Source organism: Bombina bombina, unplaced genomic scaffold (genome assembly GCF_027579735.1).
Source record: "Bombina bombina isolate aBomBom1 unplaced genomic scaffold, aBomBom1.pri scaffold_476, whole genome shotgun sequence".
In the NCBI taxonomy this organism is placed as follows: domain Eukaryota; kingdom Metazoa; phylum Chordata; class Amphibia; order Anura; family Bombinatoridae; genus Bombina; species Bombina bombina.
The window spans coordinates 1520-28464 of record NW_026511830.1 but is presented as its reverse complement, the minus strand read 5'-3'; the positions used below and the strand labels follow the sequence as shown (position 1 = coordinate 28464).

General features: G+C 39.3%; 1 protein-coding gene across 1 annotated transcript; it reads left to right on the top strand.

Annotated features, from left to right (window-relative positions):
* LOC128643968 (ras-related protein Rab-25-like) lies at positions 1 to 26945 on the top strand. The gene is made up of 2 exons (XM_053696734.1): positions 1 to 251; positions 26725 to 26945. The coding sequence occupies exons 1-2, from the start codon at positions 212 to 214 to the stop codon at positions 26922 to 26924; spliced, it is 240 nt and encodes a 79-aa protein (XP_053552709.1). The 5' UTR covers positions 1 to 211; the 3' UTR covers positions 26925 to 26945.

Sequence of the window (26945 nt, the reverse complement as noted above, 5' to 3'; positions counted from 1 at the left end):
TTAGCTAGTCACCTATCCCCTCTGCAACAAGTGCTCAAGCTATGCAAGGAATCCTCTCCAGTACCTGTAAGGGACCCTGAACTGTGTATTCTGAGCAAAGGGACGTAAAGTTGGGAAGACAGCCAAGGTATTCTGGGGCCTCTTCTTCTGTCCCTGGTGGAATACAGTGACGACAGAGAGATAAGGAAGGGATCAATGTTCAGAGGAAGCCATGGCTACAGAGGAAGATGACTATAACTTTGTGTTCAAAGGTAAATTGTGTCTGTTTGCAAGTTATATATTTTGGAGAAAAGTTTGGTTAACCTTTTGTTTTAAGTTCTAATCATATATCTGTCTACAGCCACACTGGCTCTAAAAGCAATTATTTAACTCCTTAGGTGTTAGGGAGCTTTAACTTGTTGCTATGCCACCCTCTCTTTCAATGAGCTAAAACATAACACAGTTAGTTATTGTTATTTTAATTAAATACAGTGTGCTAGTGTATAACTGATCATTCCTGTTAAAAGGACTGCATTATTGTAGTAAGAAATAAAAAACTGTGCATGTATTATATACATGTAGGTGTTAAAAGTAAATGCTGAAGAATTTGCCAGTCCTGACGGTTTATTGTCACACAGGATTTACTGGAGATGTTCATTTACACACTTGTGTTTTGTTCTCTGCTATGCCACACCTTATCTGTATGTGCCACCTCATTACATCATAACCTCTAAGGAGAGATGGCAAATCTGTCTGGCAGTATGAATGTTGTCTGCATACCTGTGCTGTGAATTAAACAGTGCTGTAGGGGTAAAAGAACAAATGGAAAGAATTTTCTTTCTTAAAGGGACAGTCTACACCAGAATTGTTATTGTTTTAAAAGATAGATAATCCCTTTATTACCCATTCCCCAGTTTTGCATAACCAACACAGTTATAATAATATAATTTTAACCTCTGTGATTATCTTGTATCTAAGCCTCTGCAAACTGCCCCTTTTTTCAGTTCTTTTGACAGACTTGCAGTTCAGCCAATCAGTGCCTGCTCCCAGATAACTTCACGTGCACAAGCACAGTGTTATCTATATGAAATACGTGAACTAACACCCTCTAGTGGTGAAAAACTGTTAAAATGCAATCTGAAAAGAGGTGGGCTTCAAGGTCTAAGAAATTAGCATATGAACCTCCTAGGTTAAGCTGTCAACTAAGAATACCAAGAGAACAAAGCAAAATTGGTGATAAAAGTAAATTGGAAAATTGTTTAAAATGACATGCTCTATCTGAATCATGAAAGTTTATTTTGGCCTAGACTGTCCCTTTAAATACCTCATAATACTGTACCAGTATTAATGCCTACCTAAGTATGAGTGGTAGGGTAAGGTTGCAGGGGGTTTGGTTGCTACCAGTTTTACTGCGCTAGAGGTCTTGCCTGCTATGTGTGTGTGTATATATATATATATATATATATATATATATATATATATATACATACATAGGGAATTGTGCCTGTCTAATATTTAAACGGACAGGAAACCTCGAAAATGTATTTCCTGATTTGTATAGAACATACAAAATTAAAAAAAAAAACTTTCCAATTTACTTCTATTTTCAAATTTGCTTAATTCTCTTGTTATTTGTGGAAGGAACGATATTGCACTACTGGTAACTAGCTGAACACAAGAGATAAATGTGCACAGGCACCAATCACTAGTCCACTAGTGTAGGATATGTCCGTATTCTTTTTCAAAAAGGGATACCAAGAGAACAAAGCACATTTGAAAATAGAAGTGAATTTAAACGTGTCTTAAAATAACATGCTCTATCTGAATCGTGCAAGTTTAATTTTGACTTTCCTATCCCTTTAACTCCGGGGCCTAAAGTTTGTGATTACACCCATATGTGTGTGTACAGGTTATTAACTATTTTTCAGAATTTCCCAACAATGCCAAACAAAAATACAGACATTCCTCTAAGTGTGTGTATATATGACATCACAAATTACTTCCTTGATTTAGGGTTGTGAGGTGAAAGGCATTTCAACTAAATATTGCAATCAGGACCGGCTCAAGATATTGTGCTACCTGGGTAAGAGAATAAAATAGCACCCTCCCCAGTAGTAACATTACTGATTACCATATCATCCTACTAGCCTGGCCTAGCCTGGCCTCTGACCTTATTAAGAAGTTAGGAAAGAGATAAACTTTTCCCACATTGAATGTCTCCCGTGACTGTCTCTGTGTCTTTGTGCATAATCATGAGGTTCTGTTGATGGGAGCCTGCAAGGAAACAGAGGACTGGAGTTGTCTGGGTCTGACAGTGACTGACTTTTTGTATACAACTGAACACTTTCTGATTTGTTGTGATCTGAAGTCTGGTATACATACATTTGACAGGGGCTTCAGGGTTTTGGGTTTGATCTGCAATATGCTATGTGAATGCAACATTCAGGGACTGCAGGGAATTATATCTGTCCTGAGATCTGTAGTGGGCATGCATTTTAAGGCCACAGGTATCATCTGAGGCAGGCCTCATGTGAGCACATAGTTGACAGGGACTGCAGGGTCATAGGGCCTGAACTGAGGTCTGATTAGGGTTGCTGCCATGTGTCAAAAATTCAACTGGACAGCCCAATATTTCAGCAGGCTGTCCATTAAAATATTCTGGACACTTAAATGTCTAGTTTTTTCATGATTCAAATTGAGCACTTAATTTTAAACAACTTTCCAATTTACTTCTATGGTCTAATTTGCTTCATTCTCTTGGTATCCTTTGCTGAAAAGTATACTTAGGTAGGTACAGTAGCAGCAATGCTTTACTGGTAGCTAGCTGCTGATTGGTTGCTGCCTAACCCACAAAATGGTGACAGGCTACTATCAACCTCCTGTGTCCCTCATACTCAGACACAAATGTTGGAAGGTATGTAAATATGCCTCTTATTCAGCTCCCAGTAGTGCATTGCTGCTCCTTTAACAAAGGATGCCAAGAGAATAAACCAAATTCAATCACAGAAATCAATTGGAAAGTTGAATGCTTTTTCTGAATCATAAAAAAAAGAAAAAAAAATCAGATTTTATGTCCCTTTAAAGTCCCCTGAGTAGCTGCTACACTTTTGAAAGGCCTCCTATGATTCTATGCACAACAAACATGTTCCATAAGTCCCATGGCCAAAAACTGTTCTTCCAGTACAATAAACTCCTTAATTCATCCTATTCTGTGAAACATTTTTTCAAGTTGGAAACAACATTTACAGTTTAGTGCACACATAGAGCTCAATTTATCAAACACGGGCAGACAGGGGTGTGCATATTCGCTCCTGTCCGCCTGGCTTCTCCTTGGCAGGCAGCAATCCACCACACACATTTACCATTGAACACAAGCGCTCCTTTGCACTTGCGTGCAACCCTGCCCCCTGCCCGTGCACAGCCAATCACGCAAAAAGCAGAAGCCGTCAATCTTCCCGGATGCAAGAAACCGGGGAGACTCAAATTCTCCACATAAGAGGTGGAGATTGGAGAACAGGGCAGAGAAGCAGCGGTCTGATGACCGCTGCTTGATAAATCGTGACTGTAGGTTTGCTTATGATAAATTCAGCACTTAGTGATTTGTGATTTTTCTCTCCCTTTAAATACATCTCTTATATTAACATAAGGTAACAGACATTTTCAATCATCATATCCCACTAGCCACCCTGCCCTGACTTTCCTCCTCCAGAATCCAGTAAACGAAAGAGATTATAATCAGACAACATGTTTACTCATAAACGCAGTTCAGGTTTTTCTGGATCTATAAACCGTTCCAGCAAAAAATTTTGTTTAGAAATATACATTTTTCTAAATTAACCACCGTGTTTAATATCAACAGAAATGTTGTAGGATGACTGATTTGCTGTAGTATAAGCACAGATAGTCACTACTATTACACTTATAAGAAGGTGGAGTATACAATTTTTTTATTTTTTACAAACATTGTGTTGAAAACACATTGTTGAGAAAGATCTTTTCAATACAGCAGTTGACATATTTTATAAGGAGCAGATAAGAAGAGATAGAGAGTACATACACTTTCAAAAGGGCTGGGCTCTCTCTCCCACACCCCACTGGAAGGTACATTTCTTTCTAATGTATTTTTTATACATAGCATTTATCTAGCCATTACTGCAATTCTGAAACTTGTAGTATAGGTGGAGGTGTCAACAGGAAAATCAGCTATTTGAAATGACAAAATAAGAGTAAAGTAGCTATTTGTAAACAATTTAAAGGGCCATTAAATACAGAATTGCATAATCAACAAATGCATAATACAAAGACAATGTAAAATCACTTAGTCTGAATTTCAAATGGGTAGTAGATTCTTTTCTGACAAATTTCAAAGTTAGTTCAGTTTTCCTATATCCTTCATTATATCAACCATCAGCCAACCACAAAATGAGTATACATATACACAGTGAATTCTTGCACATGCTCAGTGCTTCTGATAGTGATTGTGATGAGCACAGCATCGCTATACATAGTTTACATAGGGGCATATTTATCAAGCTCCGTACGGAGCTTGATGCCCACGTGTGTCTGGCGAGCCTTCAGGCTCACCGGAAACAGAAGTTATGAAGCAGCGGTCTAAAGTCTGTCCTGCGCTGAGGCGGCGGACAGAAATCGACAGAAATCAACCTGATCGCATACGATCGGGTTGATTGAAACCCCCTGCTAACAAATCTGAAGGGGGCGGTATTGCACCAGCAGTTCACAAGAACTGCTGGTGCAATGATAAATGCCAAGAGCGTATGCTGTCTGCATTTATCGATGTGCAGCGGACATGATCCGCACAATGATAAGTCGGCCCCTTAGTGTGAGTTCAAAGTGTGCAAGATCATAAACGCTCTAAAACGAGGAAGTTTGTAAATAATATATATATATATATATATATATACACACAATTATTTCTCCAAGTTAACGCACTCTCTGGTTAATAGCAAAATTATTAGAGTGCCTTTAACTTGGAGAAATTATTGTGTATATGCTAAGAGCACCCCGGAAGATGCTTCTATGAATGTTGTAGAGTGCCAGCCATATGAATAATATTATATATATATATATATATATATATATATATATATATATATATATATGTGCATCACTATATTAATTATTTGAAAGTTATGTTTATATGGTACCATATTTATAAATGTTTACTGCTACTGCCACTTTAAGTAACATTTATTGGTTTCGATAATGAACCCAACTTTTTATAGTGCCAAAACTGTGTAAAAGATAATACAAAGATGTCCCATTTTGCAAAGGAACCTAGGCTAAAGCACACTACAATGGAAATTACACGTTAGTGTATTTCATGGGAGTGTGCGACTAGAGAGAGATGAAAAGTGACAGAGGCAGTGGGTTTTGTAGCAGAGCACTTGTTTTCATAAAGATAAATTCTATTAACACTGATTTTTATTTTTTTTGGTGGCCTGTACGGGGATCGAACCTAACACTGATTTTTATGTGCTAAGCGACCTATATAAATTCCAGGGACATATTCTGGCAAAGTCCAGCTAGGCCTCTGTTTAGGACAGACGGATTTATGTGTAGGGTTGCCAAGTGTGCAGTATTCAACCGAGGTAGAGTCCAGTATTTTAGCAGGTTATCCAGGAAAATCTTCACAAAATTACAGAACATTTAAAGTAGTGGTAAATCCTAGTGTTTTAAAAACATTAGGATTTACCAGCACTAAAAATAAAGGTGCCCTTCATTCATGAGTTTAAAAAAACTGTGTAAAAGGTATGTTTACTTTGCTGCGGCTTTACTGCTAAACTTAGTGCCTCCAGCAGTCCACGGCGCAGCTCATTTCTTTTCATTGAGGTGATGTTTCCACCTCTTAACCAATAGCCGTGCTAGCTGTACGGCACTGTTGGGAATGCTGTTGTATTATTTTGAGGTGTTATCTTTAACATAAGTATGAATGATTGAATTTTGAAATGTGACCTGCCCCCAATCCTGCCAATATTGACCAGCTTTTTATATTAAAAAAAAAAGTAACCAGTGATTGGTCCTCCTGAATATAAAATGGTTTGTGCATCCCAGAGTTAAATAAAGCTTTAAGACAAAAAAGAGACAAATAACAGGTACTACAAGAAAACATAGTCCCAAAGCACAGGTCTTGTAAAAGTACTGCTGATCAAAGACAAATTTCCACAGTAAGCGAGGTGAGTAAGTAGGGAGTGCTGTATGACATATTGGAAATAATAGACAATGTTAACCTTAATATTAAACTTGTGTCTATCTTTCCCTTTTAGCTTGAGAAAGGATTGGGTGTGTCATGAAAACACTCATGCACCACATGAATAAGAGAATAACATCTAATATACAGTTCTTTGTAAGAGAGAGTGATATCAGCCAGAGAGAGAGAGAGAGAGAGAGAGAGAGAGAGTCCACTAAGGGAACGTTCATGAGGGACAGTGTAAGGAATTGGAATCAGTTCATGATTCCATGCACAAATAATTAATCAAACAGTTTATGTATTAGCAGCTTATATTAAAACTTTGCTTTTTAAACAACACAAATACACAGTATGCAGACATATATACTGTAGTAAATATATAGTACATTGATAGAATGTATAGGGGGCGCCCTTGTATCACCAACAGTGTTATATACCGCTAAATGTGGCTATTCTAATATATATCACTAGAGTGATAGGAGTATTTTCTAGTATTAGAATTATATTATGTGATCACTGGTGTATGGTACGCATATACAGTAATAAACAAAGAGATTAATCAAATCACACAATACAAAATATAAGATGAGGTAATAAGTCAGATGTTATACAAAAGTGTATATAAAGATAATTGTTAATAATAAATGCTTATAAGTGGACTCACTATGAAACAGTATCTTCAAATTGTGGAGAAATGTGGTATTTGGGCTGGTCAAGGCAGCTGAATGTTAAGGATCACGGCCAAGATCCAAGATCAGTATTCTGCAAATAACACAAAAAACCAGAAGCGCCGCATGGCCCAATATTGTATGGAACAGAATTTTTGATAGATGTTAATGATTACACTCACATATGGTCAAAAACCCCCAGTGGTGTAGACGAGGCAGTCTGGGATCAGTGTCAGTCACCCAGAAGACTGGACTATAGAATGTATCCGGATCTCTGCAGAGGATTATATAGAAAAACACAAAGAAGCCTATATGGCCTAGTATTGTTGAGACAAGCAATGGGAGGTAGAGAGATTAATATACACTCACATTTAGTAGAGCACCTCCCTTAGTGCTATAGCTGGGGTCAATATAGTCACCCAGAAGACTTATCCCACAGGGGTCAGGAACTTCCAGTGTCCAATTTCAGGTTGATGGTGTTTTGGAATAAAAACATGGCAGCAAGTGGTAAGTTTAAATAAAACTTACTTTATTAAAATAAGTATAAAATAATTGCAACGCGTTTCTCAGCCCACCAGTGGCTGTTTCATCAGGCATAATAAAAATAATCAGAAAACACTTGCTATATACCATACTGACAGAGTTGATAAATAAGCAACACCTGAAGTGGGTGTTATCCTTTTACAACCAATTAGTAAATCACATCCAATCAAAAATAAACAAAACACTATGACATCATTAACTGGACTATGTAAATAATAATACTTGAAACAAAGTTATATCCACATTGCGGTACAAATGTAATATTCATATTGCATTACAAATACATCCTTTTTATCTAAAGCATTGTGAAATACCAAAGGGTATCTGTAACAATCACATTTAGATACATATGTTTCATATTTAACAAAACAAATAAATAAAACTAAAGGGTACCTAGAAGTGGCAACTGGCGAAGTCATTGTTGACTTATAACATACAATTGGTAATAAAAAAATGTCTGTGTACCATGCTAAAAATCAGTGCCTAGGGGACCTGGATTCCTTTATATCAGTATTTATACCCCGTGAATCTCAACCAAAGGAGGAGTCCATGAGGCCGAATTATCATATGTTTGTCGGACCTGATCCGACAGTGCGGATCAGGTCCGACAGACATCGCTGAATGCGGAGAGCAATACGCTCTTCGTATTCAGCATTGCACCAGCAGCTCACAAGAGCTGCTGGTGCAACGCCGCCCCCTGCAGACTTGCGGCCAATGGGCCACCAGCAGGGAGGTGTCAATCAACCCGATAGTACTCGATCGGGTTATATTGTGGCGATTCCTGTCCGCCTCATCAGAGCAGGCGGACAGGGTTATGGAGCAGCGGTCTTTAGACCGCTGCTTCATAACTGCTGTTTCTGGCGAGTCTGAAGACTTGCCAGAAACACAGGCCCTTAAGCTCCATACGGAGCTTGATAAATGGGCCTCCATATGATAAGTGTTTATGTTTCTACCAAAAAAAGACAAGGTGTGTCAAACTGAACGGACTTACTTTCACTTAGATCTCGTCCCTATTAGTGCTTGTATAATTGAAGGCGAGTTGTTTAAAACAATAGTGGTAGAGGGACTTTTTCCATTCATAACGGCTGATTCCATATGAAGAACAACCCTCATGTTATTACGTGGCGTGTACTGATAAGGGTATGCGACTGTCAAGATGTGAACACTAAATAGGAGCTAGGCGTCAGGATCAGGGGCGGGATCTTCTCAAGTTGGTGTATTCGTTTTTACGGCCCTTCTTTATATATAGTAACATCACTAGTGATGTTTACAAAAAAAGTTATTGGTGTATCAAAACTTTGTTGTTATAAAGACTTTTTCCGTTATGACAAGCAAACCGATTCACAAGACATCTAAGGTGGTAGCGTTATTTAACGTGTGTAGAGGGGGTGTATACAACAATATATTCTGTCAAGATATTGCATTGGTCAGTCTAGTCAAAAACGTCAATGTGAGGGGCAGGGTCTGCTCGAGCATTCAACATTAGATATCAACAATTCTATGACACTAATACTATTATCTATGTGTGTGTGTATATCTTCTCGTAAGTAGAATCTTAAATGTGAATGGGATTAATCCAAAAGTCTTGTATGAGAAGAAATATAATTAAATGGAAGTTCATAGCAGCCAATATCGATGGAGACAACCCTTGTTGGTGGTCAGTTCATCTTAAGCACTAAATGTAATTGTGTTCTTATAGTGACAGTTGTGACTAACTTGTGAAAGAACTAAATGATACCTAATGTGATAGGTATAATGTAGTGCAGAGCTTTCCAAACTTTTTATGTTGGTGACACACTTTTTAATCCTACATCATTTCGTGACACAGTAATTCAGTTGTACTATCAAACAGGAGTTTAAACTAACTTGTTTTAAGAGCTACGGACACATGCATAAATTATATAATAACAAAATTAATTTACGTAACAGTATGTGCGAGAATTAAACTTTTTTTTTAATAACACCAATAGCTACTTACTATTTTAATGAGGTGTATGAAGTTGATGGGATGAACACAGTTTCCTAATATTTGGTGAAATATTAGATAAAGACACTCGCATTTCATCATAAAGCAGCTGTCCCACTCACTGGCTACACATGCAGTCACAAGCCATTTGAGGAGACTACACATGCAGTCAGGAGCCAATGTGCCATCAAAGCCACCAATGGGAATAGTTTCAGTTCCCGCTGAGCTGCGCCAATAGGTTAAGATGATCTGTGACCCACTAGGTATCAATTATGTGTCAACCATATATGCGTAGCAGGCAGGCGAAAAGTCAGAAACCAAAAATAAATAAATTCAAAAAAAATTTGTGCTGAAGCAGGGACACACCTACACACTGCTGCCGACACACTAATGTGTCCCGACACACAGTTTGGAAAGCACTGATGTAGTGATAAATATTACTAAAACTTCTATAAATACAATCATATATGGACCTAATAGGTCAATATGGGTGTAAATGTGAAAAGTACCTATATTCCTAATTGTCCCTCAATAGACAGGAAAAGTGTATGACAATGTTATGGACTATAATTGCTACGTCAAGTGTAATATATAATACTAATAAAGTCGTAAAAAATATTAATAATATACGGTAAAGGAAGATATGTTCAGAGACCACCTGACAGCGTTGTCTGTGGGTATCAGTGTGATGTGATCTAGTGTGAGGGGAGTGACTATATATGTCCCCTAGGCACTGATTATTATCATGGTTAACAGACATTTTTTTTATTACCATTTGTATGTTCATGAATACAATATAACGATGACTTCACCAGTTGCCACTTGTAGGTATCCATTAGTGTTATTTATTTGTGTTGTTAAATATGACACATATGTGATTGTTACAGATACCCTTTGGTATTTCACACTGCTTTAGATAAAAAGGATGTATTTGTACTGCAATATGAATATTACATTTGTATTGCAATGTGAATATAACTTTGTTTCAAGTATTATTATTTACACAGTCCAGTTAATGATGTCATAGTGTTTTGTTTATTTTTGATTGGATGTGATTTACTAATTGGTTGTATAAGGATAACACCCACTTCAGGTGTTGCTTATTAAACAACTTTGTCAGTATGGTATATAGAAAGTGTTTTCTGATTATTTTTATTATGCCTGATGAAACAGCCACTGGTGGGCTGAGAAACGCGTTGCAATTATTTTATACTTATTTTAATAAAGTAAGTTTTATTTAAACTTATCACTTGCTGCCATACTCTGTGTGTTTTTATTCCAAAACACCATCAACCTGAGATTGGACACTGGAAGTTCCTGACCCCTGTGGGATAAGTCTACGGGGTGACTATATTGACCCCAGCTTGCATCTATAGCACTAAGGGAGGTGCTCTACTAAATGTGAGTGTGAGTGTATATCTATCTCTCTTCCTCCCATTGCTTGTCTCAACAATACTAGGCCATATAGGCTTCTTTGTGTTTTTCTATATAATCCTCTGCAGAGATCCGGATACATTCTATAGTCCAGTCTTCTGGGTGACTGACACTGATCCCAGACTGCCTCATCTACACCACTAGGGGTGTCTGACCATATGTGAGTGTAATCATTAACATCTATACAAAATTCTGTTCCATACAATATTGGGCCATGTGGTGCTTCTGTTTTTTGTGTTATTTGCATATATAGTACATATCTATCACATAAAAACACATATATGTTTTTAAGAAATAAGTTACTCTTTCACTATGCCTAACTGTTCTAATAGGGGCAACTCTTATCTAGAACGAGTGGGATGTCACATTCCAAGAAAGATAGTGTTATGCTGTGCTGTGAGAATATTCATTGTTTTGAGAACATTCTTATTTTGCTTAATGCGTGCTACTTGTAATAAAATGATTGACATACCATTAGACAAGCCTGCTAAAATGTACTTTAATCACTAGAATTGCTTAAAGGGGGGCAGGAGTTTGTGGGCACTAGTGATGTCGCGAACCTAAAATTTTCGGTTCGCGAACCGCGGACTCGAACTTCCGATATTGTTCACGAACGCGCGAACCGCGCGAACCGCCATTGAATTCAATAGGCAGGCGAACTTTAAAACCTACAAGGACTCTTTCTGGCCACAATAGTGATGGAAAAGTTGTTTCCAGGGTCCTAACACCTGGACTGTTGCATGCTGGAGGGGGATCCCTGGCAAAACTCCCATGGAAAATTACATAGTTGATGCAGAGTCTGCTTTTAAGCCATAATGGGTCTAAATCAACTAACATTCCCAAAGTGGCTGTCTCAAAACATCCCGGACAGAAGATAGATTGATAGTGATAGATAGGATAGATAGATATACATAGATTGATAGTTAGATAGAATCGATAGAAGAGAAATAGATATATTTGTTAGATATATAATTACCCTAATAAATTCTAATAATCAAACATGCGTTCTTGGACCCAACTAGCTTGTGTCAATTAGTACTTTTCTTAGCACTTTAATCCCTGTTCCCCCCCCCCCTATCGTGGGAGTTCTATATGGCCTGCCAGATTACCCTGAAAAATTATAATAATAAGACATGTGGTCTGCTACCTATTTTAACGAGGTTGTGTTTTAAGTACTACCATTCTTAGCACTTTAATCTCTGTAACTCCCCCTATTTGGTGAGGTCTATACGGCCTGGATGATTACCCATACAAAATATAATAATAAGACATCTGCTCTTGGTCTGCGACCCATGGTAACTATGTTGTGTTAATTAGTAATGTCCTTCGCATTTTAATAGCTGTTACTCATACTCACCCTATCGGCGGAGGTCTATATGGCCTGCATGATTACCCTTACAAAATATAACAACCAAACATATGTTCTGGGACCCATGGTAAGTAGGTTGTGTTATGTAGTACTGTTCTTTGCATTTTCATACCTGTTACAACACCAAATGGTGGCAGGTCTATCTGTCCTTCATGATTAGCTGCACCCAAACCCAAAAAAAAGCTGAGTGTTCTTAGACTAACACCCATGGCTAACTCTGTTGTTTCAATTAGTACTATTCTTAGCACTTTCATCCCTGTTACGGGCGGTCTACATGGCCATCATGATTAGCCGAACAAAATACTACAATCCAACCTTTGCTCAGTCTTCATAGGCCCTTCATTGTCTGTATTTTGATAGTACAGTTCTTATTATTTTTATAGCTGATACAACACTGAATGTTGTCAGCTCTATATGGCCTGCATGATTAGCTGCACCCAATACAAAAATAAATCCAAGCGGTCTTGGATTAACACCCATGGCTAACTCTGTTGTTTCAAGTAGTACTATTCTTAGCACTTTCATCTCATCATCCCTGTTACTTCCAGGACTCTCGGTGGTGGTGGTCTACATGGCCATCATGATTAGCCTAACCAAATACTACAATCCAACCTTGGCCCAGTCTTCCTAAGGCCCTTCATTGGCTGTATTTTGGTAGTACTGTTCTTATTAGTTTAATAGCTGATACGACACCGAATGTTGTCAGCTCTATATGGCCTGCATGAATAGCCGCACCCAAAGCCCAAAAAAAGCCAAGCGGTTTTGCACTAACACCCATGGCTAACTCTGTTGTTTCAAGTTCTACTATTCTTAGCTCTTTCATCTCATCATCCCTGTTACTTCCAGGACTCTCGGTGGTGGTGGTCTACATGGCCATCATGATTAGCCTAACCAAATACTACAATCCAACCTTGGCCCAGTCTTCCTAAGGCCCTTCATTGGCTGTATTTTGGTAGTACTGTTCTTATTAGTTTAATAGCTGATACGACACCGAATGTTGTCAGCTCTATATGGCGTGCATGAATAGCCGCACCCAAAGCCCAAAAAAAGCCAAGCGGTTTTGCACTAACACCCATGGCTAACTCTGTTGTTTCAAGTTCTACTATTCTTAGCTCTTTCATCTCATCATCCCTGTTACTTCCAGGACTCTCGGTGGTGGTGGTCTACATGGTCATCATGATTAGCCTAACCAAATACTACAATCCAACCTTGGATCAGTCTTCCTAAGGCCCTTCATTGGCTGTATTTTGGTAGTACTGTTCTTATTAGTTTAATAGCTGATACGACACCGAATGTTGTCAGCTCTATATGGCCTGCATGAATAGCCGCACCCAAAGCCAAAAAAAAGCCAAGCGGTTTTGCACTAACACCCATGGCTAACTCTGTTGTTTCAAGTTCTACTATTCTTAGCTCTTTCATCTCATCATCCCTGTTACTTCCAGGACTCTCGGTGGTGGTGGTCTACATGGCCATCATGATTAGCCTAACCAAATACTACAATCCAACCTTGGCTCAGTCTTCCTAAGGCCCTTCATTGGCTGTATTTTGGTAGTACTGTTCTTATTAGTTTAATAGCTGATACGACACCGAATGTTGTCAGCTCTATATGGCCTGCATGAATAGCCGCACCCAAAGCCAAAAAAAAGCCAAGCGGTTTTGCACTAACACCCATGGCTAACTCTGTTGCTTCAAGTTCTACTATTCTTAGCTCTTTCATCTCATCATCCCTGTTACTTCCAGGACTCTCGGTGGTGGTGGTCTACATGGCCATCATGATTAGCCTAACCAAATACTACAATCCAACCTTGGCCCAGTCTTCCTAAGGCCCTTCATTGGCTGTATTTTGGTAGTACTGTTCTTATTAGTTTAATAGCTGATACGACACCGAATGTTGTCAGCTCTATATGGCCTGCATGAATAGCCGCACCCAAAGCCAAAAAAAAGCCAAGCGGTTTTGCACTAACACCCATGGCTAACTCTGTTGTTTCAAGTTCTACTATTCTTAGCTCTTTCATCTCATCATCCCTGTTACTTCCAGGACTCTCGGTAGTGGTGGTCTACATGGCCATCATGATTAGCCTAACCAAATACTACAATCCAACCTTGGCTCAGTCTTCCTAAGGCCCTTCATTGGCTGTATTTTGGTAGTACTGTCTTCCTTTTGAATAAAAGATTACAGTAAAGGCATTGATTTTAGAAACCCACAGATCATTATTTGCAACCGTGAATTTAGAAAAAAAAATTGATTACACAGCCGTGACACTTATTTATGCTCAGGCCTTTTTAATACGAGGGTCCCGGAGCCTCAACCGAAACAACAGCATGAAAGAGGAGATATGTCATCCTTTTGAATAAAAGATTACAGGAAAGGCATTGATTTTAGAAACCCACAGATCATTATTTGCAACCGTGAAATTAGACAAAAACATTGATTAGACAGCCGTGTGTCAAGGACTGTTAAACAATCTCAGTTCGTATACCTCTTAACCTAGATATGTATGTATCATTTATGAAACCAGTGAGGATGTAAAGCTGAATGTTTCATAAATGAAGATTTATCTTTGCCAAGAAAACTTTGTGGAATAATTAGCAATCAGAGTCTTAGTTTGCTTTTCACAATTAATGGCAGTTAGAAAGTTTAGTTTTACAGCAGTTAATATAAGGTAGCAATGAGCAGCGTAATAAGTTAGTTGCAACTTTAACCCCTCTGTAAGAATGTACAGTAAAGTATGTAAACGGTAGTCTGACCTGAAATCCAGAGAGCAGAGGAAAGATTTCATTCACACGCTGAGTGCTGCTGTGTCTCTGAGAGTGAGAGCGGTCCTGGCTGTAGCTGATGACGTCAGCGCTTCACTCTCAGGCTGTGTGCAGGAAATCTCTGTGTTGTGATACACACGCTGCTGGCTGCAGGAAAGCTGGAGGAGAGGTGAGACCGGACTGAGAGCGGATGGTAGTCAGCAAAGTGATATCCTCTTGGAGGTTGCTGTGGAAGGAGGTCTGCATTAAGAGGTAGATGTAAGCATACAAGAAGCTGCTTGGATTACTAGGATTCTCTGGAACTCAGTTGTAGAGGAAATATGAAATTCACTATTCCTTGGTAGGAGCAATTAGCTTTGAGGTGCTTGAGGCTAGGTAACACTCAATTAACCAGCAAGGTGTGTTAGTAGGAGGTGCCTTTTATATGGTGTAGCTTAAAGGTATAGTATCAGTAACCATAGCAGGCAGTAACCCTTACATAGCCCCCTCCCAAAGAACCCACAGCGAGGGTCAAGGTCTGGGGCGATCCGGGTTACGTCTGTGGAAAAGGGAAACCAGCCTAGCAGCTGAAACATTGCTGGCTGGTTCCCAGGAATCTTCCTCATGACCGAAACCCTTCCAATGAATCAAGTAGAAGAGAACTCCGGAACGAAGTCTGGAATCCAGGATACTGTGAATTTCATACTCTGTGTCAGGGGTAACCGTAAGGTTTCGATCTCCGTTTCCAGTGAGTGAAACAGGAATGTCACAAGGTTTAACCAGGGACACATGGAATGTAGGGTGTATCTTGAAAGAGGATGGGAGTTGTAATGTCACTGTTGTAGGACTATTAACACGGGTTATGGAATAAGGACCTATGAAGAGTTTACCTAATTTCCTACAGGGATACGGTATCCTAAGATGATTAGTAGAAAGCCAAACTCGTTGTCCCACGACGTATTGAGGAGAGGGACGATGCCGAAGATCATAATACCTGCGTTGTGAGGCTTGTGCATGATGGATATGGTCTCGAATCAAAGAGAAGTTGGCAGCTATATCGTTGACAAGATCATTTACTTGTGGGCAAGGTGTTTCAACTCTTGGTAGGAGGGTAAAATTAGGATGTAAACCATAATTCACATAAAAAGGTGATGTGCTAGTAGTTGAGCTTTGGGTGTTATTATACGCAAACTCGGCCAGAGGTAGGTAAGTGGCCCAAGTATCCTGTTGATGGGAGCAAAAACAGCGTAGGTACTGCTCAAGCCACTGATTCACCCTCTCCGTCTGACCGTTCGTTTGCGGATGGTAAGCAGTAGAAAGCCTCTGTTCGATATGTAGAGCGGTGCACATGTTCTTCCAAAACCTAGAGGTAAATTGAGAACCTCTGTCACTAAGAACGGTTTTAGGTATCCCATGAAGTCGCACAATGTTGCTAATAAAAAGATCACATGTAGTTTTTGCGGTGGGTAAAGAGGCAATTGGCACGAAGTGTGCCATCTTCGAGAAAAGGTCTGTTACAACTAGTATGGTTGTGTAGTTACATGATGGGGGTAAATCAACAATAAAATCCATGGAAACTGCCTCCCAGGGAATCTGTGGAACCGGTAAGGGTTGAAGAAGCCCGACAGGAAGTTGTCGCGAAGGCTTGGTTGTAGCACAAACTGAACATTGAGAGAGATGTTGTTTCAGATCCTGACGTAAAGTTGGCCACCAGAAAGATCTCTTGAGTAGTTCAGCAGTTTTATCCCTACCCATATGTCCCGCAAGGGGGGATTCATGAACTGATTTAAGAACAGGTAGACGCAAAGTAGGAGGTATATATAACTTCCCATCTTTACATAGGTATCCGCCAGAGTTGCAGATGAGATCTGCTAGTGGTGCTGAGGAATCCTTGGCGGTTGCATCCTTCAGAACAGACGATAAATCGGTTAGAACCCCTAAGATGCAATCCTTTGGAATGACAGTGGCAGGTGCAGTGGGGTAGTTCTTTACTAGTGTAGGCTGCAGTAGATAATAAACTCTTAGTACTGTTTGCTTTCTCTGATCGGCGTTCCCTGAGACGTCTGTCAATATTTATAGTGAGGGTTAACAAATCCTCTAAGGAATCTGGTATTCCTGTGCGAGAGAGTTCATCTTTTATTTCCTCTGACAAACCTAACCGATACTGAGTTTTAAGTGAGACCTCATTCCATTTGGAATCGTGTGCTGAGATCTTAAATTGTGTTATATAGTTCTCTACAGGATTTTTCCTCTGTTTGAGAGACCTGAGAGTATTCTCTGCTGAAACCTGCTTAAAGGGGTCGCCGTAGAGCATAGACATCTGATTCAGGAAAGCAGATAAAGACCCAAGTATGGAATCCTCATTCTCAAAAAAGGTGTCTGCCCAGGCCCTTGGTTCCCCCCTCAGATAGGATATGACTGTGAGCACTCTAGACCTTTCAGTTGGATAGGTGCGAGGCTTCATTTCAAAGAGTAGCAAACATGAATTCCTAAACTCTCTGAATTTAGATCTGTCTCCAGAGAACTTCTCTGGGGGGGAGACCATAGGTTCTGGTGTTGTTTCTGCAGTGGTAGGTTTGGGTGTGAGAGTCTCTCTTAAGCAGGCTTTCAATGCTTGATTCTCCACCTGTAGTTCATGAAATGAGCTAGATAGAGCTTCTAGTCTGTCTGAGAGTACCTGAACCTTATCACTTAGCTGGTCTTGTTCCATTGTATGAATGAAAAGGATTATGCAGTGTACACAAACACAAATATCCTATTGGTTTTTTCTGGCTGGTTAATTCTGTCAAGGACTGTTAAACAATCTCAGTTCGTATACCTCTTAACCTAGATATGTATGTATCATTTATGAAACCAGTGAGGATGTAAAGCTGAATGTTTCATAAATGAAGATTTATCTTTGCCAAGAAAACTTTGTGGAATAATTAGCAATCAGAGTCTTAGTTTGCTATTCACAATTAATGGCAGTTAGAAAGTTTAGTTTTACAGCAGTTAATATAAGGTAGCAATGAGCAGCGTAATAAGTTAGTTGCAACTTTAACCCCTCTGTAAGAATGTACAGTAAAGTATGTAAACGGTAGTCTGACCTGAAATCCAGAGAGCAGAGGAAAGATTTCATTCACACGCTGAGTGCTGCTGTGTCTCTGAGAGTGAGAGCGGTCCTGGCTGTAGCTGATGACGTCAGCGCTTCACTCTCAGGCTGTGTGCAGGAAATCTCTGTGTTGTGATACACACGCTGCTGGCTGCAGGAAAGCTGGAGGAGAGGTGAGACCGGACTGAGAGCGGATGGTAGTCAGCAAAGTGATATCCTCTTGGAGGTTGCTGTGGAAGGAGGTCTGCATTAAGAGGTAGATGTAAGCATACAAGAAGCTGCTTGGATTACTAGGATTCTCTGGAACTCAGTTGTAGAGGAAATATGAAATTCACTATTCCTTGGTAGGAGCAATTAGCTTTGAGGTGCTTGAGGCTAGGTAACACTCAATTAACCAGCAAGGTGTGTTAGTAGGAGGTGCCTTTTATATGGTGTAGCTTAAAGGTATAGTATCAGTAACCATAGCAGGCAGTAACCCTTACACCGTGACACTTATTTATGCTCAGGCCTTTTTAATACGAGGGTCCCGGAGCCTCAACCGAAACAACAGCATGAAAGAGGAGATATGTCATCCTTTTGAATAAAAGATTACAGGAAAGGCATTGATTTTAGAAACCCACAGATCATTATTTGCAACCGTGAATTTAGAAAAAAAAATTGATTACACAGCCGTGACACTTATTTATGCTCAGGCCTTTTTAATACGAGGGTCCCGGAGCCTCAACCGAAACAACAGCATGAAAGAGGAGATATGTCATCCTTTTGAATAAAAGAGTACAGGAAAGGCATTGATTTTAGAAAGCCACAGATCATTATTTGGAACCGTGAATTTAGAAAAAAAAATTGATTACACACCCGTCACACTTATTTATGCTCAGGCCTTTTTAATACGAGGGTCCCGGAGCCTCAACCGAAACAACAGCATGAAAGAGGAGATATGTCATCCTTTTGAATAAAAGATTACAGGAAAGGAACATTTTAATTTTTAATTATTAGAATACTGTCACAACAAATATGATTGGTGTAAATATTTTTTAAGTAGGCCTGGCACACAGGCTTGGAAGGCTGTAGAAAGTGCAATTCAAAGGCACGAGCAAACTGAGGGTTAAGATCATCAACAATAAAGATTTTTTTAATTTTAATTAGTAACTATACTGTGACAAAAAATTAGGATTGGTGTAAATAGTTGGCAAGACGGCCTGGCACAAAAGGATGGCAGGCAGGAGGGAGATGCAATTCAAGGACACTAGGAGACTGATTACTGACAGTCTAAACAGTGATGACTGACAATTTTTGCAATACTGTTAACAGAAATATGATTGCTGACAACAATTGGCTAGGTAGGGGCCTGGCTCACAGCAGGCTGCAAGGCAGGAGGAAAGTGCGTTTCAATGGCACCAGCAAACTGACGATTCAAATCACAGCAACTATTACCAAAAATTTTAATTTTTAGTTATTAGAATACTGTCACAACAAATATGATTGGTGTAAATATTTTTGAAGTAGGCCTGGCATACAGGCTTGGAAGGCTGTAGAAAAGTGCAATTCAAAGGCACGAGCAAACTGAGGGTTAAGATCAACACTAAAAATTTTTTTTATTTAAATTAATACTGTCTGACTGTGACAACAATTATGATTGGTGTAAATAGTTGGCTAGACGGCCTGGCACAAAAGTCTGGCAGTGGCAGGCAGGAGGTAAATGAAATTCAATGGCCCTAGGAGACTGAATATTTGCAGTCCAAAAAATTATGTTTTTTTTTTTTTATTACTGTTACAAGAATTGTGATTGGTGCCACTAATTGGCTACTTGGGCCTGGCAGACAGGCTGGCAGATATGAGTCGTGGATGGTAGGTAGGGCAGTAATTTAACACAGTATGCTGTGTAAGTGACAAAAACACAGGACTGATAGAAAATTAAGTTACATTACACTAGCAAAATATTTTAAAATTTTAGATTTTAATATTAAAATTATGTTAAGAAGTGCAATGCACATATGACTCTATGAGTGGTCGCACTGGCTGGCTGCTACGTAGGGCAGCAATTATAACAACAGTATGCTGTGTAAGTCAGATAGACAGTTAGACACAGGCCTGATAGAAAATACAATTAGATTACACTAGCATAATGATTTAAAGACTTTTTTTTGGAAATTTTAAGAAAAAGGTTAAGCACATACATATGAGTCGTGGCTGATAGCCTTGGAAGGGCAGCTATTAAAAACAGTAGGCTATGTATGTCGGATACACACACGCCTGATAGAAAATACTATTAGATTACACTAGAAAAATGATTGAAATTATTTTTTGGGGGGGGGAATTAAAAAAAGGTTAAACACATATGAGTCGTGGCTCATAGACTAGGGAGGGCAGCAAGTAAACACAGTAGGCTCTCTATGTCAGCAAAACACACAGGCCGGATAGAAAATTAGATTTGATTACACTAGCAAACAAATTTAAACTGGTTTTTTTTTATATTAAAATTAAGGTGAAAGAAAAATAGATATGAGTGCTGGGTGGCTGCCTGGCACAGACCAATTAACCAAAAGACTGAAAAAAAAAGAGGTATATTAATGCTGAGTGAGCCTGACAGACACAGGCATGATAGTAAATGTAATTAGATTACACTAGAAAAATATTTTTGTGTGTTTTTTTTTAAATTAAAAATAATGTTATAAACGGATATTAACACTGCTGGCTGCTGGCTGGCACAGAGCAATGAACCAGAGTATATGCTGTGTGACACTGGCCTGATAGAAAATGAAAAAAAATTACACTAGAAAAATAATTATATTTTTGGGTTAGTTAAATTTAAACTAATGTTGTTAGGGAGATATCAGTGGTGGCAGTAGTCACAGCATATGCTGTGAGCCTTAAACACACAGCTGAAAGCCAGGCAAATGCTAATAAAAAAAAAAAAAAACGGCACGAAATATAGCCCTAAAAAGAGCTTTTTGGGGTGCTGTGCTTGCAGCAGAGATGAGTGGAGTCCTTCTGGACTGTAAATACACTAGCCTAGCTATGTTTTTCCTATTAATGTCAGGAGCAAAAACATAACACGTCCTATCATTAAAAAAGCAAGGTCGTTATGAGTCTAAAATGGTGGATTCCGAGTAGCTGGGAGTGTCTGTGAGGGAGTGTCTGATGTTGATTGGCTCTAATGTGTCAGGCGGCTGTGACATAAAGGGTCAAAGTTTCCACAATGATGACACATAGGGGCGGATCGAACATCGCCATGTGTTCGCCCACAAACGCGAACGTGAACAAGCTATGTTCGCTGTGAACCGTTCGCGGGCGAACAGTTCGGGACATCACTAGTGGGCACCTGTGAAATCTGCAGTGTGGTTTTGTGATGACGCTGCATGTAGCTGTGATGTTCCTGTCCACCCTTGTATGCTGATATTAAAGGGACACTCAGGTTTTATTAAATTTTCATTATTCAGATACAGCATGTAATTTTAAACAACTTTCCAATTTACTTCCATTAAAAAAAATGTGCACAGTCTTTTATATTTACACTTTTTTTGAGTCACCAGTTCCTACTGAGCATGTGCAAGAACTCAGACTATACGTATATGCATTTGTGATTGGCTGATTGCTATCACATGGTACAGGGGGAGTGGAAATATACATAACTTTAAAATGTGTTAGAAAATAATCTATTACTCATTTGAAATTCAGAGTAAATGCTTTTGTATTGTCTTGTTATCTTGCATTTGTTGATTATGCAAATCTGCTGTGTTTACTGGTCCTTTAATGCCTTATTCAAAACCTGAAGATAAGTAATGTGTTATATATATAGTTTAATTCCTGCCTTGCTTTATAAGCGGATTACTGATTTATGTTACTGCAATGAGTTCATAATAAAAACTGTTATTGGTATTTAGACTGCAAGATAGGAAAAAGCAGGTCATTATATAGACAACAAGCTATCGTGAAAACAAAATGTGGTTTTAAAATGTTAGGTGGCAAAGATGTGAGGTTGAAGATAGTAGGTGCTTAGTGAATGTAACATAGAAAAGTAAAACTCTCACCCTGCAACAGTTTTGATTATTGTTTATATATTGCTATGTATGAAAGTGGCTTATAGGGACATGAAACTTCTATGGTTTAGACAGAGACTTTCCAGTTTACTTCTGTTATTAGATTTACTTTGTATTCTATTAGTATTCTTTGTTGAACAGCATATGTAGGTAGGTTCAGCAGCAGCAATGCACTACTTGGTGTAAGCCGACACTTGGTGGCTACACACATATGCCACTTCTACTTGGCCAACCAGATGTAGTCAGCTAGGTCTCAGTAGTGAAGCACTGGAGCTGACTTTAACTACACATTTGATCCCTTTGCTGTGGTTAAACACATAGGTAAGCAATATAGTAATAGCTTGCTCTGACCCATTAGATTCTTTTTTATTTATGTCCCTTTAACAGGAGGATATGAGATGTAATGGCATAGTACTGAAGCATTATAAATGTAATCCTTTATAAAGAATTTAAAGCACCAACTGATTAAAGATACATTTGTATCCATTTCATCATTCATTCATTAAGAAGATTTTTGTAATCCCATTCTTGTCTCTAAACTAAATTGAAAAATGTTTTTCCTGATCGTCTGTGATTGCCCAGTGTACTAATCCTTACAGAACTCTTCCCAGTGATACAATTCATTTATAAGTATAGTAATATTTCTGTTTCTAATATGGAATAAGGGCATTAAAGGATCAGGAATAACTTTTTTTGTGCTTGTTTTCAGCAATGTACATGTTTTGTACAATTATCAATAAAAAGATAGCTTAGTGAAATGCTATCACCATTTTAAACAGCGTTTATCCCCATTTCACTACCTTGTTTTAAAGTTGTGCTATAGACTTACATATTGATGTTTACAGCACATAACAATAAGTTGTAATATTTAACCAATTCATTTTCAAAATGGCCATTCAAAACATCAAAGTGGAAAAACCAAATGTGGTAAACAATCAAACATATCGATAATATGTTTGATAATTTTGATTAAAACAATACATGCCTTTAAATTGATATTGATCTGGGGCAACTCGAGCTATCTTATATACGGCACCGTCAGATGCTAAAGTGCCGTAAGTCTGACAAACTAGCGATGTCCAGAAACCTGCGTAAGTATAAATTTCTGGAGTCGCCAGTGACTTACGGCACTTTAGAAACTGCCGCCGCATAAAAAAACTGACTAAGTTATAAAATCACCCGTAACTGTCTAACACGCCTCCCAAACATAGCCCGACACGTGCCCCTCTATCCACAATCCCCCCTCTCACTCCTAATAATAAATATATTAACCCCTAAACCGCCGCTCCCGGACCCCGCTCTTTTACCGGTAAAAAAAAAAGAACAACCCCCCCCCCATTACAACCCACCACCCACATACCCCTACTCTAACCCACCCAATCCCCCCTTAAAAAACTCCTTACCTGTCATGAAGACCGGCGGAGAAGGTCCTGTTCCAGGCGGAGAAGTCTTCTTCCAGGCGGCGACCTCTTCTTCGCCTTCTTGGCTATTCTAATCAGCCAATAGAATTACAGTAGCTCTTATTCTATTGGCTATTCAAATCATGCCACGCAAAAGGCCCTTTTCAGGGCTATTTGTAGGGTTAGACTTAGGTTTAGTGGTAGGGAAATGTTGGTATTTTAGGGGTTAATAAATTTAATATAGGTGGCGGCGGTGTAGGGGGATTAGATTAGGGGGTAATACATTTATTATAGGTGGCGGCGGTGTAGGGGGATCCGATTACAGGTAATAGAGCTAATTACTTTGGGGCAATGCCCCGCAAAAGGCCCTTTTAAGGGCTGGTAATAGAGCTGGTTACTTTGGGGCAATGCCACGCAAAAAGCCCTTTTCAGGGCTATTTGTAATTTAGTTTAGGGTAGGGACATTTTAGTATTTTAGGGGGTAATACATTTATTATAGGTGGCGGCGGTGTAGGGGGACTAGTTTAAGGGTTAATACATTTAATATAACCGCGGCGGTGTAGGGGGATTAGATTAGGGGTTAATACATTTAATATAGGTTGCGGCGGTGTAGGGGGATTAGATTAGGGGGTAATATAGTTAAAATAGGTGGCGGTGGGGTAGGGGGCTCACATTAGGGGGTAATAATTTTAATATAGATGGCGGCGGTGTAGGGGGATTACATTAGGGGTTAATAATTTTAATGTAGGTGGCGGTGGTGTAGGGGGATCACATTAGGAGGTTAGACATTTAATGTAGGTCGCGTCGGGGTCCGATGTAGGTGGCGGCGGGGTCCGGGAGTGGCGGTTTAGGGGTTAAACACTTTATTAGGGATTGCGGCGGGGGATCACGGTTGACAGGTAGATAGACATTGCGCATGCGTTAGGTGTTAGGTTTTGTTTTGCAGGCAGTTTAGGGAGTTACGGGGCTCCAATACTCAGCGTAAGGCTTACTACGCCTGCAATTTGTGGCGAGGTGAAAATGGAGTAAGATTTCTCCATTTTCGCCACGTAAGTCCTTACGCTGTATATTGGATACCAAACTACGCGGGTTTGGTATACCTGTCTATGGGCCCAAAAACTACGGCCGAAGGCAGAAATATACGAGCGTAACTTCTATGTTACGCCGTATATATGATACCAAACCATGTGCAAAATTTGGCTTTGCGGGCGACGATTTATATCGATTCGCGGCCCAAGAATGTAGGTTGTGGACACATAAAATATTCCATTTAATCTTTATGGATGCACTGTAATAGGGACGATGAGCTGGTAGTTGAGCTTAAATTGAATTTTAGTATTATAGTAAATACACTGCACATAGTGTAGCTTTTTGATAAAGAGGTGAATCAGCTAAAGAAAAGTGTACTGCATGTCCTATTGAAGTCTATGGGCTCCATTTAAGAAGTTGCAAATACTGCTTTGCAGCACCTTTGAGTCCATCCGACCATTGTTAAATGGAGGCCTATATCAGTGTGCTGTTGCGCTGCTTCTATTCAGCTCAAGGGCTTTGACTGTAAACTGCACTTGAGCTTAAAGGGCTATTATAGAACATGTAATTTTATCATTAGCGACAATGCCATGCTATATAACCCCCGGAGCTGTGCAACTTACTACCACTGCTGATTGAATCAGGGGCAGTTTCCACTGCGGACCAGCAGTGCTCTGTGGGTGTTATGTGGTACTTCAACTATGTGTTTAACATAACAATTTAGAGCATGGAATTTTTTTCACTATAATGGCCCTTTAAAAGCAGTATGCAAGACTGCACTGTTATACATTTTAATAGGGAGTGAGTCACGCTTGTTATTGACTACATGACTCTGCAGGTCCCAACTGCTACTTTAACTATGTGTTTAACCCTATTGAAGGTTATAAACACATAGTTGCAGCATCACAATAATCGCCCTTTAATAGCAGCAGTTCAAAAGTGCACTGATATATATTTAAAAAAAGAAAGAAAAAAGCAGCACTGAGGTATATGGAATAAAGAAACTTGCAGGGGCTGAATATAAAACATAAAAATAAAGTTTTAAAAATTGTTTTCATTCAAAATATTTAAATTTAGCCATAACTGCTTGCACTTTTTACACAGTGCATTTGCTGATTCTAAAGTTTATCATATGGATTGTAAAGGTTTATCAGGCCGCACTAAACTAAATAAAAATGATTTACAAGACTGGAATAGGCACAGAACGAGTTAGACATGTTAAACATTGCTGGATATATTAGGTGAAGATAATACTGTCCGAAAGTTACAAAAAGACATCAATAGTTGTTAATATGTTTGTAAACAGTGTATTCTGATGGTATAACTATATGACATGTTTTTAATACCACTTGCTACTGCACATATATTTTGATAGTAACAAATGCTAAAAACAAACTGGTTTTCCAGATGATGTTTTAATGATACATTTTAAGGCTTGACAGCAGCATGACATCATCAAGTCTGTCTGCAAGGGCTCCAGTGCTTGATAAATAGAACCCATATTGATATTCTTCATTATTTGGGGCCAATTTATCAAATGTTGGGCGGACATGATTCACTGTAGCGAATCATGTCCGCCCAACATCGCTAAATGCCGACAACATACGCTGTCGTCATTTATCATTGCACAAGCATTTCTGGTGAATTGCTTGTGCAATGCCGCCCCCTGCACATTCACGGCCAATCGGCTGCTAGCAGGGGGTGTCAATCATCCGGAATGTATCTGATCGGGATGATTGCAGTTCGCCACCTCAGAGGTGCTGCTTCCAGGGCCGGATTGGGAATTAAAAGCAGCCCTGGAAAATTTGGGGACCAGCCCTATTTTCCATTGACTCAGTATAATGTGCCCTCCCCATTTTTCTCAAAGGAGATTACTGGGATACTCCTTCCCCCAATATTTATTTTTAGAATTAAATTACATTATTTGGTATTAAAAAAAAGTGCCAGATTATTGTTTTATAGGCAACCTGCAACCCAATTACATCCATTAATCCCCCCTTTAAATTATTGCTTTCCAGCCCCAGCTGCTGCAGCCCACCGGGAAATCTCCTGGTATCCTGGTAGGCCAATCCGGCCTTGGCTGCTTCTTAACTCCTGTTTTTGGCGAGCCAGAAGGCGAGCACAGAATAAGCAGCATTCGCTGCTTAATAAATCGACTCCTTGATCATCAGTTCGATTATAGTTATGTAAAATGTTTATCAGCTCTGTTTACTCATGTTATTGTTTCTACATTAATCATTATCGCTTAATTATTTCCCAAGTGGTCCTAATTGGAGAATCTGGAGTGGGCAAGACCAACCTTCTTTCAAGGTTTACTCGGAATGAGTTTAACCATGACAGTCGTACTACAATTGGAGTGGAATTCTCTACCCGCACCTTGACTGTAGATGGGCATCTGGTCAAAGCACAGATATGGGACACAGCTGGACTAGAACGTTATAGAGCCATCACATCTGCGTAAGTAAATAGGGGCCACTATTTT

Coding starts and splice junctions, on each gene's coding strand:
- LOC128643968 (XM_053696734.1), top strand. CDS start 212: ATGGCTACAGAGGAAGATGACTATAACTTTGTGTTCAAAG. Junction 252..26,724: donor CTATAACTTTGTGTTCAAAG/GTAAATTGTGTC, acceptor TTATTTCCCAAG/TGGTCCTAATTGGAGAATCT.